Here is a 15,797-nt window from a genome sequence, read left to right on the forward strand (position 1 = left end):
GCGAGCAGGGCGTGCAGGCGGCCCCCAGCCCGCCCGGGGCCTATCCCTGCCCCGCCGGCCCCGCCGCTCCGTGCGCCGGGAAGGGCGGCGCAGCCCCGCCGCGGCGCCCCCTGCCGGGCCCTCTGGGGGTGGTGGCGGGGCAGAGGGCGCCTGCGCGCGGCGTGCGCGGGGCGCGTGCGCGAGGCGGCAGGGGCGTGCGCCGGGGTGCGGCCGGGTCGAGGGTCCGCCGCCGCCCCGGGAGCAGCGACTGCTGGCGGCGCGGGAGGTGAGCGCGAGTCTCGCGGGGCGGGAAGGCGGCCGGCGGCGCGGGCGCGGTGCCGGGGCGCGGGCGGGCGGGCGGGCGGTGCGGCCCGCGGCGGGCCCTGAGGGGCCGTGAGGTGAACTGACGTGCGGTGGCCGTGGGCCCGGCGGCGAGGGAGCGGCCTCCGCGGGCCCTTGGCCCCGGACACCCCGCGTATCTACGGGTATTTCTCCTCCGCGTTGCCGCCGGGCGGAGGCGCAGGCGGAGGCTGGGGCAGGCGGCGCGCTGGGGAGGAAGATTCTCCGCGTCCGGCCCCCGCCACCCTCGCTGTCAGCGGGGCGGCGGCCCGGGACCAGCTCCGGCCCCTCCCGGCCAGGGTGCTGCGGCGGTCGTGGTTTCCTTGCACCCTGGGGAAGCAGCCGGCTCCAGAGGAGGGGAGGGCGAGCTTGGGAGTAGCGGGATAACACCACGGGGCGTGTTGTTTCCTTAGTTTCCAGAGGTTGCGGGAGATGGGATGCGGGTCCCGGCTTCTGCACTCTGCGGTGTGTGTGGAGGTGAACGTGCTCATCAGGAGGCCCGGAGGTGCTGGAGGCATAGGGGAAGGGGGATATTTTCGGAGGAAGCTTTTCTCTGCTCCCATTTCTCGCACAGGGATGTGCAGGAAGCGGGAATGGCTCTGTGGGCAGGTCCTGCTCATCCCTCCTCCCTAGTGTCCGAAGGTTGGGCTGGGTTGTTCTAAAGTCAGGCTGATGCTAATCGGCATTAGTACCGTGACAAATTTAAGGCCACCTCTGCTCCCAGTGGGTATAATAAAAGGTTGGCATATGATGAGATAGCATTTCCTAAAGGTCTCTTGTTTCAGTGCTGAGAGTGGACTTTCCTTTACAGGGATATGTAAGAGTAGTTGTATTTGATCTGCTCTCTAAAAACTGCTAAATTGTTGTCTCAGGAGGAATAGAACAAGGTAGTGATGTAAAATATTCTGTGCGCTAAGGGTTTTCAGGAGTCCCAGGTATTGTCTCATTTAGCAGCTGCTATAGAGCGCTCTCTTATAAGTCTTAATGGTTCTCTTCTTGAGCCCTATAAACTCAGTATTTGTTACATCGTGTACTGAGGAATTCCTAGCTTAACCGCAAACCCTGAGAAGCTATGCTACCTTTTATTTGTTCTGAACCTCTTTCTTTCTGATTTAATTTGATGTCCCTCTTTTTTTTTTTTTTCTGAAAGAACCAATGAATAGTCAATACCTGATCACTCTTTGTAAAGGCTTGTGATTCCCATCATATTTACGCTGAGTTATACAAAAAGCTTTAAATACTTTTGTTCTTTATGTGTACCCTATGCTTGCAACGTGTCCTGTGCTGGAGTGTGGTGCTCCTTTTGCCAGCATTATTAGCTATATGCTCTTTGTCCCAAGCGTATATTTTAATTTTAAAAAGCTTGTGTTCCCTTCTGTGTCAAATGTAAAATACATACAATGCTGTGAAAAGCATAAGGGCTCTGGCCAGTTTGCTAGTGTTCAGCTGCACACACGTTTTTCTATAGGGAACGTAGGCTTATGAGACATATTTAGCATTTTAGCTTATTCTTCCATAAAAAAGATGCTTTTAAGTGTTCTTAGAAGGAACTTTGCAGAGATCTTGGAAAAACAATGAAATATGCAGTTTGCAATTAGTAGGAGGAAACTGAATATGCAGTTTGATTTGCTTACATGATGAAGCTGTAATTCTTTTGGAGCCCAAAGTGTTTTCACACAATTTGGTATTGTGTAAAGATCTACACCTTTTAAAAGGAGTAACTTTTTTTTTGCTTTACTTTCCGATGCCTGTATATGTAAATCTGATAGACTCCTTGCCACTGGTAACTTCTACTTACTGCAATACTTGATACAAGTGAGAATGGTAAATATTTGAATTATTGTAGCACACAAGCCATGATACAACGCACACTGAGTCCATGCGTTAACTTGTGTTTTAATTGTATCAAAACTATTTAGAGACACTACTGAACACTGTTGTTGATTAACCAAGTGCTTTTTTTTCTTTTTGTTAACCCCGCCAGTGAAATTTGGGGGTGCAAGAGGAGAAATCTAAGAGAATGAAAAGTGCACATGGGCTTTTTTCTCGCGAGGAAAAAGCTTAGATTTCCCTGGTATAGACATTGCCTGTCAAATACAACAGTGGCTTTGTTATAACTTCTCTTAAAAATAGAGTGTTTAGAGTGCTAATGAATGTCAGGTGACAGAAGATGATAGGAAGATAGACTAACAGTTGGTTTTTTTTTCCCCCACCTCAAATAGGAATCAGGGATGCTTTAACTGGATTTATCATTCACCCTGCAATGTGCTTAATGCACCTCTTCACAGAACCTCGTGCCCGAGCTACTGTCTTTTTCCGTTTTAACCACCAGTAATGGCTTAAGGACTTGCAAAAATCTATAAAAGGTAGGAAGGACATGTGTTGTTCACTTCTTATGAACTGACTGTGGTACCCAGGATCTCTGCAAGTTGCTTGTATCACCCAGGAGGTGCGTAGTGGAGCTTGGCACAGAACCCTCCAGTCCTGGATCCTAGTCTTACAGCTTTAGTGTGCTCACCCTCAAAGCGCGTCAGTGTCACTTGTGTTCAAATAAAGTGTGAAGGGTACCCATCTTGACAAGTCCATGCTTCTGCATGTGGTTGCAGGAAGAAAATCAAGTTGAATGCTCTGTAGCTTTTGATTATGGCACGATGCATGTCACATTCATATACTGGGGATTTGGATATCTACTGAAATCCTAGTTTTTAGTTCCTGTGTGACTGTGTAGCTGCACCTCGGCGTAGTGTTATTTCACAGCTGTGCAGCTGTTTCACGAGCTTGTTTTAATGCCCTTTGGAAATATTTATTATCCAGTAAACATAACCTTGGATTAATAGAATTTAAGGTCATTGATATTTGGTCACTAATACCATTGCTCTCCTACAAAATTTGGAGTATGAGTGCCTGTAGTAAGAGTAGTGATGCAGTGAGGTTTGTGTGGTCGAGGTGCCCAAACACCTCATGCAGACCACTTCGTTTTCACTGTGGTTCCCTAAGAAATACTGCTTACATGGTAAAGCTTATGTGTGTTTCATCCCTGGAAAAAACAATCTTTAAATAGGTAAACCAATTTCAGCCTAATTTGACAGAAGTAGAGGTTTAAAAACATTATATGAAAGGTTTTGGGTGGTTTATTTCATTGAAACAACTTTTTGTGCCAAAAGGGGTAAGGTCTTTCTAGCATTCACACTGAGGCAATAACCAGTGCGAATTGCGCTCGTTAGGCATCAGTAATATCGGTGTGGGAGCTGAACCTCCAGGCAGAGCTCTGCAGAAAGTGAGCTTCCTCGAGCTTCCTTGATTCTGCTGTTCCCGTGGTGCTCTGGGTCGTGGACTGCACGGTTCCTGCTGTGCTGCCGAGATCTGTCTTGGCTTTTTGATTTTGCCCCGCCCCTCCCCACCCCCCTGCTGTCACTCAGGTTGTTGCCATGTGTTTTGTTTCTCTTTCAGGTAAATGGCAGGACAGAAAGCGGTGTGAAAGCTTTGAAAGGCACTGAGAAGTCCAAGTAGGTCACTCACTGCTGAAGGGTATTACGGATGAGGTCTCCTATTTAACTTTTTTACTCTTTCTTGGCATGCATTCTGAAAGTCTGGCACTTGTCTATTCATTCGGCCTTGCCTAAAACAATGGCGAGTAAGCTGAGCTGTTGTGGAATAGTAACACAGACTTGATGAGATGCTGAGAGCCCCTTTCTCTTCCTTGGCAGGTCTGGTGGCTAAGCTGCACACATGAAAAATCTTTTAACTCCTTTGCATGGGTGAGAATGGTAGGATATACTTAGAACTGCCTTATCCACCCAATTAACTGTTGAAAGTTTCTGCCTGACTTGACATATCAGGTGGACAGAGTGAATCATCTCTGATCTAGTTTGTGTTACTGAAAGATAAGCAATTAAGTCATTTAAGTTAAGATTTCTTAACTTCTGCTTGCTCCTGATAAAGCAGTATCAAACTTCTGAGGCTACAAAACAGGGAGGGATTGATCAAAGGTGGTGGCTGAACAAAATGACACAGCTCAGTACAGGTGATTTTGCTGAGCTCGTAGAGCAGTTTTCTGCTCATTTTTGGCCAAAATGGGGCCCTATCCATACTGGAGAGAGAGATACGGAAGACCTGACAAACTGTGAAAATTAGGTTATCAAAGAACAATATCAAAGCTGAAATCCACCTAACAAAGAGGCATCTGGTGTTAACGTAGCAAGGGCAGAGACATATCCTGCTAAGAAGTAGTTTCTCTGCCAAGAATTTTTCAAAGTGCAGGAAGTATGAAAAGCATAAATCTAGAAAGCCCCAGAAGAATTCAGGTTCATGTTTCCTCTCTGTTTTCTGTCACTGTTTTCTCCCTTCTCTGAGCAGAGAGGGAACTTTCCTTCAGAAGTATTAAAAGGAAGATCTAGAAGTTTTTTCTCTCCCACAAAAAAATTTTGATGTAGCATGAAATCATTCTGTGATTTCATTTATGACAGCTTTGTGGGGAGGGGGAGTGGAATCCAAACAGTGAATTTCCCCAGCAGATGTCCAGCAGGGTTAGAAGAGAGCAAGCTGTCCATGTTAATGATACCAGAAAATATGTAATTAGGTCAGAAAGGGAGCAGCTCTCCAGAAGATGTCTCGACACGTTGATTGAAATCTTGCACATTCCAAAGGAAGTGCCAGGTGTGCAGGCAGTGAAGGCAGACTTTGCAGCATCTTCTGAGAAGGAAACTAACCCAAACAAGAAGACCATTTGAGTTAGAAAACTGGCAAAGATAGAAATAACTCTCAGCTATGTATTTTTGTACAACCCTTCTTTGTTGGGTGGTTGAGTTTGGTTTTTTTCATTCTTTGAAAAATACTCCCATTCTACTCTAACTGCTAGAGTTCTTCATGTTCTTATGATCTTCCACCTTAACTGTAATGAAAGTCCTTTCTCTGTCAGGACTAAGCAACCCAAATTACCTCTCACTACTTTGGACTTTCAATTCACTCCTTTCTCTTGCCGAGTAACCTTTAAACTTGGCTTTGAAGCTTGTGCCCAGCTTTCTGTTTCTAAATTTAAAGTCATGTTTTTGATGTGTTGATGTGTTAATCTTATTTTTCTCTTTTTCAGTTCTTGTTACCTGTTGTATGTGGAGATTTTGTCTCTAAAGTTTTCCCCAAAAATTCTTTTGAAGCTCACCAAAACCCCCCAAACAAACCCTAAACTGATTTTCCTGCTCTTGGTAATGTTTGTTGGTAATTTTGTTTTTGTAGTTTTTTTTGAGCATATTTATATTCAAATATCATGCAGTGCCAAGTTCAAGGGTGCTTGAGAAATAAAAAGAATTTTCCATGCAAATTTCAACCCCAGCTTCTTGCTATCTTATGAGAGTTTTATTGCTAGGCAAATTTTTACAAGAAAAATAAATAGAGACTTTATACGTTTTGAACAAAGCGATATGTGGATTTAATAGAAAAGGCCTGATGGAGGTAATATTTTTTGCTTGGTTGTGGCTTAAATTAAAAAAACCCCACTTTTTCTTCCATATTGAAACCTTTAACCAAACTGCACCTGCTTACAACATACAGGTTTCTGGAGTGTAGGAGCTTCTTTCTACTTTTTTTGAATTAATTTCTCTAAATTTTGTGTTTCAGTACTAAATCATGTGTATCCTGGTACATGTTTGTTTTTTCCATATTGCATATGCTACATGATTCCTTTCAGCTAAGACAACTTACTTTAAATGAGCCCTGCAGAGAAGCATACTTAAAAGCCTACAAGCTTTTTAACTGTATTTGTATAGTACATATTTAGCCTGATGCCTTGGTATGTTTGCGTGGAGTTACTTCCTACTGCAAATGTTGCTTTTCTAAAATCCAAGCTTAGTCAGGTAATTCAAGGTAATAACGCCGTGAAAGAGCATCTGTGTTCCAGGCTTTTTTGTTACCTTGCTACTGTTGTCCTAATTGAAAGCTCTAATGACCTCTTAAATAAGGCCCCAACAAAATAATCTTTGGGTAATACACTTTCGTTAGAAATTTTAAATTGGGTTGAATCAAGCTATTTTAGCTGCTGATGGTGCAGGATACACATGGCTTTGTAGTCTACTAGTATAGGAAACTGCCTGTATTGTCTTACAATATTGGTGTGGTGACCCTCCAGATATCTGTGCATGGTGTGTTGAGGTAGGCGTGCAATTCTGGGATACCCTGTTTTTCTGTGAAAAGCTCTGGACAGAAGTGTGTAGAGGTATAAGCCCTTGGGGGGGCATGTGGTTTCTGTTCTAAAGATAAATCTGTTTCCAAGTCTTTGCAATTTGTTCATTTTAGAAACTAGGAACTGGGCATGTAAAAAGGCTTTGTGTATCTCCTTCTCCACATGAGTTTTGTTGCTATAGTTGAGTTTTTATTGCATGTATCCAACTGACTTAGTTCTGCCATCTCTGTGGTATCACTAGTTACTGACTGATCTAAATAGTGGTCTGTTGCATAGGGAGTTCATTGGGAAAAAAAATTTTGCCCTGGAATTGTTGGTCACCTCTAAGTTTTCTGGCACAGCATCTTTCAGTACTTCAGAGGTTTGAAGTAAATGCAGGAATAAGCTTTAAATCCTGCTTTCTGTGCTGCAGTCCAGTGATACCTTGGCAGCAAGAGCAGTGTAAAGTGTTCCTCCCCTGTGATTCATTGCTACCATATGCTAGCGCTGGCTTGGTTGTACCAACACAGTTGATTGTGGTACTGCTTGGTAAACTGGATGAAACAACTCCTCACCCTTTTTCAGTGTGTGGTCACAGCTGAGGAGGTAGTGTGCTACCTGGGTGGGAAGGGGAAACAGGGTTTGGAAACATCTGAAGGCAGCCTTACTGCTGGAGAGTGTGTGGCAGTGTCTCAAAGCAGATAGTGATCTGCCCTACAGGGAGAGCAGCATTAGAGACTAGAATGGTGAGTTACAGTTGCATCTTCAGGTGGAACAGTGTTATGGTATTAAAATACATCTGTTCTTCTGTCACTGTTTGCTTGTAGCACTTAGACCCTTTGTGTTCAGAAATATTACGTTGTATTGTATGCTGCCAGTAACAGTGTTCATACCCTATTAATAATATAATGCTAAAAATGTTTCATTTGTAATGCTTTAAGTGATTTTATATTAAAAGGGGTTTCCACTTTGGGGTTTGCAAAATGCAAGAAATTTGCTTCTAATCTGAGAGAACTTACCTATTTTTCTTTTTTTCCCTTAGCCCTGTTAAATGAAAATCTTGGTGCAACTGTTCTGGAATAATATATGCAGTCCTGCTGTCAGCTTTGGCTGGTCAGTGCCATTCTTAATTTTACTGATTACCTTTACAATATGCAGTTGCATACACATCTATCTCGACATTTGACTGGAGCCTTGAAATGGGGTGACTGATTCTTTTGATGTATGATGAAACTCACATGTATGCTTTTTTGCCAAAGCTCAAAGGTACTTGCCAGATTTCATTTCAGATGACTCATGTTGATTTAGAAATAAAATTCCTGCCATTTTCAAAAAGGATAAACTGCTTCTGCATTTTCCTCCTGCTTGTTTTACTCCAAATTCTTCCTGTCCAATGTCCTGCTGGGTCTTCCTGGAGTAAGGTTTCTGCACTGCTTCCCACTGATTGGTTTTCAGTACTGTGTGTGTGCATATATTGATACTTCCTGAAGCACTGTATGCTGCGGTGACCACAGTGGATATCCCTTGAGCTGCCTGTTGCAGCTTTGTGCAAAAACTTAAGGTAGTCTATTTTCACTTGGTACAGAAGTATCGCGTGCTCCCACTGAGAGGACACATGTATGTGGATACAGAAAAAGACTTTGTCAAAAAGGACGAAGCTGAGACTTAAATGGTAACGAGTTGTTGATTTGTTAAGATGGTCTTGAAGAGGAAGTTGGACAGAGGGGGTTTAATGACTTTTGTAAGTGAAGTACTTCACTGTTGCTCATTTCCATGTTTCCTTCACTATTTTGATGGTGTTAGAGCTGTGACCTTTCTGGAATACGCCATATAGTTCCTCCCACTATTTGTTTCTTCTGTTTGAAGCAGCATATTTGCTGCTGGTTGCATGTTGAGGATTACTGGTATTACCTCAAAGGCATTTGGCTGAGAAGGCAGATGCAAGTTTCTTCTTGTTCAGGATAGCAGTACCACAAATGTGCAGCAAATGACTGCTTGTAGTTGTTCTATGCTACTTTAAAAGTTCTTGCTGTTCATGTGACGAAAATTTAGAATTAATTGTGTTTTAGGCTATATCATTTGATAATCAAACCTAGTCTTCACATATTGGGGGAAAAAGGGATAGGGAAGCCTTTCAGTGTCAAATCTCTTGTAGCAATTCTCCAGTCTGCCAAGGAAGGCTGTTTGCTGATCTTTTACAGCCTGTATTTTTCTAAGGCTCAGCATAAGCTTTATTGTAGCTCAAGCCTATTAAGTTCTCCTTGTTATGTCACTGATTAGTGAGAATAATCTGTTCTTGGCATCTTTAGAAAAATTCTTTATGTATTCTAATATGAGTACTATGGCTAGTCATAGTTCAAAGAACAGCTTTTCTTGTACACGTGCTCCTTTCTGAACCTTTATCTGGTATCCTCTAAATAATGCAGTTTCTTGAGGTCTGATTGATCCTGAGTTGAGTGAATTATTATGGTAAATAGTAGCAATGCAGCCCAGCAATAGGCATCTTGGTTTATTATATAATTTTTGGACCTTTATTTGTGGTAAACTGTTTAGGCAGTAGACTAAGACAAGAAGTGTGAATCTTGGAGGGGGTGTGTGTAGAGAGGGGCGAGTGTGTGAACTACAAATGACAGAGTATCTTGTTACTAGGTCTGAGGTCATGATCCCTTTCCACTTGCAGGTACCTCTAAGGACTTGTCCCTTTGTCTGTGGGAAACTGGCAGTAAGGCAAGACTGTGGGAATTTGGCTGTTTTGTACTTAGATGGTTGGAAAGCAGCCAGTTGGCACTGAGCTCTCAACTCACTACACCTACATTTCACTATTGGGTTTCTAGCCTGTGAGCTCTTCATAATGGCTTCTGAGACACAGTGTGTCTAGCTGTGATAAGACATTGTTAGCAATATTAAAAACACTTGTTAAAGCTTATATTTAAAATTACTATCATTGAATGTGCTTTTCCTAACTCTTTTTTCTTGCTTTGTGCAGGACTTTGTTTCTGGGTAAAGAATGCAGACTATAAAGTGCGTAGTTGTTGGAGATGGCGCTGTGGGAAAAACTTGTCTTCTCATCAGCTATACCACCAATGCTTTCCCAGAAGAGTATATCCCTACTGTCTTTGACAACTACAGTGCACAAATGACTGTTGATAGCAGGACAGTTAGCCTGAATCTCTGGGACACTGCAGGCCAGGAGGAATATGACCGCCTGCGCACACTCTCGTATCCTCAAACCAATGTATTTGTCATCTGTTTCTCAATCGGTAGCCCATCTTCCTATGCAAATGTGAGGCACAAATGGCACCCTGAAGTTTCTCACCACTGTCCAAATGTTCCCATTCTTTTAGTGGGCACGAAGAGAGACTTGAGAAATGACCTGGAAACAGTTAAAAAGTTGAAAGAGCAAAGCTTGGCTCCCACTACCCCACAGCAGGGGACTTCGCTGGCTAAACAAATTGGAGCAGTCAAATATTTGGAGTGCTCAGCGTTGAACCAGGAGGGTGTTCGGGAGGTGTTTGCTGAAGCTGTGCGTGCAGTTCTGTACCCTGTGACAAAGAAGAATACAAGAAAATGTGTCTTATTGTAGTTACCTCGGGTGATGGATGTTCGAAGATGAATATTGTCTAGAATCTTGGAGGTCTCTTTAATGAGTTAAATTGAAGATTTGCATCTTGCACTAACAGCTCTAAGCAGAAACAGTTTATGCAACGAATATTCTTGCAGTCTTACTGCTTCAGGGAAACTGAAACAGAACAGGTTTTTTTTTTTGTTTGTTTGGTTTTTTTCCAACTGAGAGGTCAAATATCTACTTTATCTCTAAAGTTCCAGTCTCCAGCTTCTCCAGGGATCACTTGGCTTCTGTCCTTATTTAGTGGAGGAAAATAAAAGAAGGGACTTTTCTGAAGCCAGCCTTCTTTGCTAGAATACCCATCAGTTACTAATTTGCTGAAAAGTACAAATTCTGATAACTTTGCTTTAAGCGTAGCTGCTGCTTTTCCCATCCCTTATTTACTGATTGAATTTGTTTTACAAACAGAAGTCTGGCTGTCCAGTTGTTTTACTTTGTCAATTTAAAGCTTGAAAACAGTTTGTTTACATGCAAAAAAGCCTGAAATATTACTAAGATTCTCTTAGTGAACTGTGATCATTTATATGAAGAGTTAACATAAGGCATGTTTAATGCAGTGAGCAAGTCCCAGGGAACACCTGCAATGATTTTATTAATAGAAGCAGGAGCTGATTTCTCATAATGTAAGGAATTTTGGATAATGATGAATCACTCAAATGAGTGATTTTCATACTTTTGAGCAGGAGATGTGGAAGAGTAGTTCACATGCAAGTCTTCCATAATCTTCTAAACTGAGTTTTTTGTTTCACTCTCCAAAGAGACTTTGCATCCTGAGAATAATGTTAAGTTACCTTGTTGGACTGACTGAGGTAGCTGGGATGACACTTCCTCAAAATGAGATTTTTCAGTGTGATGAATCCCAGAGACTTGGTAACGAGCCTGTTTACTCTTGAGGAATTCATTGCTTCTTAATGTTCTTGGGGCCACCACCTGAGATTTTATGGCAAATTCCTTTGGTGTTTTTCTGGGCGAACACTGACTGAAAATTTGGATGTTCTATTTATAGGAGCCAGGAACCTTCATTTCTTCCTGGCAACCTACTCCTGGCTTCAGTTAAATTTGTAATGGTTAGCCAGTCACTGGATAGGTTTACCTGGGCAGTTTTCTCCTCTCTACTAGGTGATCAGTTATTATAAACTCTTTTAACTGAAGTTCTATTTGCATTTTTTAACTTTCTTTAGCAGCTCTAGCGAATGGCAGCTGGCTTTTATTTTCAGGATGCGCACTGTCCTCTTTGTGTGATTCCAGGACCAGCTGAGAAGTGAATGCATGAAACCTTCCTTAGACTTAACCGTACAGCTTGGTGATATGAAAGCAGTGTGCTTCAAAGATACTTTGTGTGAAACCAATGGTGCTGGACTGGGCTTTGTTGTCTGAAGTTGACAGTGCTGTCTTTGTCCAGATGCAGCCTCAATTGGTAATTCAGAACTTGCTTTCTTGTGATTCCCACACATGCAAAACTGCACTGGTGTATACCCTGGGCAGAAAAAAAAGCGCCCCATGTTAGCAAGAGAACAGAAAATACATCAAAAAGGTTATTAGGGATCTTGTGTTAATTTGACCTTCCTTTATCTGATACAGGCAAAAATACCAGGTAGATAGAACGTGTGTTTGTGCCCTAGTTGCCCTCTTTGAAGAGGACGTGCCTTTCTTCAGCTGGTGTAACTGATACTGACACTAACAGCAATTTTTGTATATTTGAGGTGTGCTTGTACTGGTACTGCTTTAGCAAACTGCATCCCATAGATTATAAACTGCAGTTAATGCAAGTACTGGTATATGTGGCTAGTGAAACAACACAGAGTTCCAAACACTGCCTGATCGCAGGCAACACCAAAACACCCGTTATGCCTGATGTTTGCAGAAGCCTAGAGACTTTGCATATTTTTCTTCACCAAGTGCCATTGCCTGGAGTGTCTTTGCATCTTTTGTGCTTGTGGAAGTGCTGTTCCAGGTGTGACTCCTGCCGCAGTGCCTGCAGGCCGTGAGGGTATAAGACCATTTCAGTGAGGTAACCTCTACTCGCCACGTTCTGCCTTTGCTTTAGTAGTAGGCCTTTAGTGTGGGCTTGACTTGCAGACAGCAATTAACTCTGTGCCTTGTAATTCAAGATTTTCTGTAAGTGAATTTCAGTAACAGAGTAAATGGTTTATCATGTTTAAAATGCATTTATTTAAGCCAGTGCACATGGTTTGGTGTTTTTAATGCTGGTCAGGCCTAAATCAACTGTCTAGTTGTCCTGGTGCAAGCCCATAATCTTTGCTTCATTCAGAGATGTACTTTAAAAATTTTGTGATATGTTTGAACTGCTCTCAAATAGACTTTTAATTTCAACAGACACCTCTTTTTTTTTTTTCGTTTTTCCCCAACATATATTTGCAATTTTGTACTGAAGCTACTACTGTTTTAAAAAATTTTTACTTTTTTTTACATACTGAAATCTTTTAGTTCTGCATCTTTTGTGGTTATTCCTAACTGGATTACAATAATTTTGTGGAGAAGAAGAAATCCTGTGAGCAAGTATTATTGCACATGCATGCCCTGTTTCTGTAGGCTTACAGAGCAGCCATCCTGGTGTTAACTGGAAGAGAGTATGGTGAGATAAAATTCAACTGTTCAACTTATTTGAATTGATTACATTATGCTAGAATACTTTATCCCCATCTAGATTACTTAATAAATGGATTGTGCAACAGTACTGAGGAGAATAACTCGATAGTGATGAAAGCGAACTTTGAACATCATCAGAAACTTCTTACCGACTTTCACGTACCTCATTAATAGTCATTTAGATGCCTTTTATTTCTGTCGCTTTCTGCCAGGAGCAGAAGTCCTGCTGGCTGACAACTGGTTTCCTCCAGCCTCTGCTTTTTGTGAGAATGAGCTTCTGGAGCACACAGATCCGATGAGCTTTTCCATTCAGTGGGCATTCTCAGTTTGTGATCTTCCTTCCTTTTCTTTTTCCTCCTACAATTCTTGGTGTATTTTGTTGTAAGAAGTCCAGTGCTTCAGTCTACAATCCATTCTGTTCCTCCCACATTTTTTTTTCCTATGGGCAGGCAACAAATACAGACTTTCCACAATCTCACAGCTGGATTTTGTCTGTTTTCAGGAGGTCAGAAAACCTGGGTTAACTGTGTGGGTTTCACAGACTGTTCAAGAGTCCTCAGTTTGTTCCTGAATAGAAATGCAGTGTGTATGTCTTAATGCACAGAAGAGACTCTCTATGATGAGACTAATTTTTAATCTTCCAGTTTGTGAATGATTTCTGAAATATGTAACTTTTTTTTTTAAAAAAATATAGCAGAAGGCATCCATGGGGAGGTGAGCAGTTCAGGAATTCGGTGTCCAAAGGGTGTTATGAGGTGCGCTTAGATGTATAAGTGCTTTCTCCAGTTTACAGCTGTAGCTATTTCTATGAAATTTAGACTAGAAGAGCCTCACTGTGCTTCGTCTCCCAAGTGCTAAACCTCACTCTGTAGAAACCTTGGTGCTGCTTGGACTGACCCTGAGAAGCGGATGGATCTCATGGGGGTCCTGACCCCCCATGTGGGCTGTGAGGAGTGCCCATCACCTGTAGGAGCCCAAGACTCTTAAGTGTGGTACTGATACATACACTGGCAACTTGATTTTATACTATAAAAGGATTTGTATGACAGCTAATAGTTTTAAAGTTTTTTTTTTTTAAATTATGCAGAATTAAGTTGTAATAAACCTTTCCTGGTCTCGCTGGCTCTCGTATTAACGCACCCTGCTGTTTGTAACGCACCTGTTCTAGTTCTTTCCTGTGGAAAGCCGGACCCTGTTTCTTACACACAATAAACGATTTTTCGGTGAACGGAGCCTCTGTGCGTTCTTGGGGCGGCGCGGGGCGGGGCCGCGCGGGGGCGCTGCTTACCGGGGAGGCGGTGGCCGCTCCCTCGGGTCGCGGCCGGCTGCGGCTCCGGTTCCGGTTCCGGGTCGGCACTGCCGCGATGTCGGACTCGGAGAGCGAGGAGGAGGCGGATGGCGTCCGCACCGAGCCCTTCTCGCTGGCCGGGTTCCTCTTCGGCAACATCAATGAGGCGGGGCAGCTGGAGGGGGACAGCGTTCTCGACACGGTAGGGCTCTGTCACTGCATGGAGACGCCCCTTCGGCCCGGCCCGGCCCGCCCGGCGGCGCGGGCTGAGGGACGGGAGAGGAACCGGGATCCCAGCGGTGCGGCTCCGCGGTGGGCCGGGCTCCAGGACGGCACCGAGGGGGCCGTTACGGGGCTCGGCCCGGCCTGGCTGGCGGGGCCTCCCAGCTAGGACGTGGCTCTGGTCTCTCCAGGAATCCAAGAAGCACCTCGCCGGGTTGGGTGTACTGGGACTGGGCAACCTGATCACTGAGATCACAGCCAGCGAGGAGGACAGCCCAGAGGCTGATGGAGCCCACCTGGACGAGGAAGGTTAGGCCCTGGGGTACCTGCAGTTATACCGCAGAGGGGCTGCACTTGCTGGAGAGGAGGAAATGTCCTAGGTCATGGTGGGCTGTGACAAATATTGTCATGTTATCTGGGCAGAGGTCTTCTGGCAAAGGCCTTGCCTTCTCCTTGCCTGAGTGAAACCCACGTTATCTCTTAGTAACTTTTGCACTTGTTCTCTTTCATTTTTTATAGTTTTTTTTTACTTGTCTTTCATCATAAATAAGTTTATTCTGTGTTTTCCCCGTGTTAAACAAGACTATTCAGTATTACCATTTTATTGCTGAGCTTGTTAAACAATTTCACTGAGTAAGTCAAAGACGTTCCCTGTGCTAAAGTTGGTTACTTATCAGTCTTCAGGGGAAATTCAGAGCTCTTGGAACTTTTGGTTGGAATGAGAGGAAAAATACTCTGATGGGAGATGTTAATCAGATGTTTTTGTTCCTCTAAGAAAAGGAAGCATAGGAAAGGATTCAAATCTATGTAGTGAAGTCTGAAGTTAAAATCATTAAGGTTGGAAAAGGCCCTTAAGATCATCGAGTCCAACCGCTAACCTATCACTGCCAAGTCTGCCACTAAACCATATCCTCACGCACCATGTCTGCCCTTCTTTTAAATAAATCCAGGGATGGAGACTAAACCACCTCCCTGAGAAGCCTGTTCAACAGCCCTTTTGGTAAAGTAGTTTTTCCTAATATCCAACCTAAACTTCCCCTGGCACAGCTTGAAGCCATTTCCTCTTGTCCTAGCACTTGTTACTAGGGAGAAGAGACCGACCCCCGCCTTGCTACAGCCTCCTTTCGGGTAGTTGTAGAGAGCGATAAGGTCTCCCCTCAGCCTCCTCCAGACTAAACAACCCCAGCTCCCTCAGCCGCTCCTCATAAGACTTGTTCTCTAGACCCTTCACCAACTTCGTTGCCCCTCTTTGGACACGCTCCAGTAATATATATTAGGATGAAGTTTTGTGTGACTAGGTTGCTTGTCTTCCTAGGCTGGGTTAAGAGCACAGAAGATGCTGTTGATTATTCAGATATTAATGAAGTGGCAGAAGATGAGAGCCGGAGGTATAAGCAGGCAATGGGAAGCCTACAGCTAGTTCGAAGACCAGGTAAATGGGATTAGCGTTACAGCTGTAGCTGTAGAAGGTATTTTGGGGCAATGGGCCTTAACAGTCTCTTATATGGGTAACATTGTGCCTTTTCACTCCTTGCTTCAAGAACCCAATATAAGCCTTTGTGAAACTGTGTTCACTGGAT

General features: G+C 43.6%; 2 protein-coding genes across 13 annotated transcripts in view; both read left to right on the top strand.

Annotated features, from left to right (window-relative positions):
- Nucleotides 1-148: 148 nt before the first annotated feature.
- Nucleotides 149-13,386, top strand: LOC142063317 (rho-related GTP-binding protein RhoG-like). 9 transcript variants are annotated; one of them, XM_075106935.1, is made up of 5 exons: nucleotides 149-265; nucleotides 2,541-2,684; nucleotides 3,769-3,824; nucleotides 7,515-7,585; nucleotides 9,459-13,386. In XM_075106935.1, the coding sequence occupies exon 5, from the start codon at nucleotides 9,480-9,482 to the stop codon at nucleotides 10,053-10,055; it is 576 nt and encodes a 191-aa protein (XP_074963036.1). In that variant the 5' UTR covers nucleotides 149-265; nucleotides 2,541-2,684; nucleotides 3,769-3,824; nucleotides 7,515-7,585; nucleotides 9,459-9,479; the 3' UTR covers nucleotides 10,056-13,386. The 9 variants fall into 9 exon arrangements, with proteins under 9 accessions (XP_074963036.1, XP_074963038.1, XP_074963043.1 ...); XM_075106937.1 differs by lacking the exon at nucleotides 7,515-7,585; XM_075106936.1 differs by lacking the exon at nucleotides 2,541-2,684 and having other exon boundaries at nucleotides 178-265.
- Nucleotides 13,387-14,035: 649 nt separating this feature from the next.
- The window catches only part of TAF1 (TATA-box binding protein associated factor 1), a 35,430-nt gene continuing 33,668 nt past the window's right edge, over nucleotides 14,036-15,797 (top strand). For 2 of the 4 annotated variants that reach the window (XM_075106926.1, XM_075106929.1), the window contains exons 1-3: nucleotides 14,038-14,197; nucleotides 14,409-14,526; nucleotides 15,533-15,649. In XM_075106926.1, coding sequence (XP_074963027.1) covers nucleotides 14,072-14,197; nucleotides 14,409-14,526; nucleotides 15,533-15,649 — 361 coding nt within the window. In that variant the 5' untranslated portion in view covers nucleotides 14,038-14,071. Of the gene's footprint in view, nucleotides 14,198-14,408; nucleotides 14,527-15,532; nucleotides 15,650-15,797 lie in introns of all 4 variants that reach the window. The other 2 variants (XM_075106928.1, XM_075106927.1) reach the window with 2 other exon arrangements.

Source organism: Phalacrocorax aristotelis, chromosome 11 (genome assembly GCF_949628215.1).
Source record: "Phalacrocorax aristotelis chromosome 11, bGulAri2.1, whole genome shotgun sequence".
In the NCBI taxonomy this organism is placed as follows: domain Eukaryota; kingdom Metazoa; phylum Chordata; class Aves; order Suliformes; family Phalacrocoracidae; genus Phalacrocorax; species Phalacrocorax aristotelis.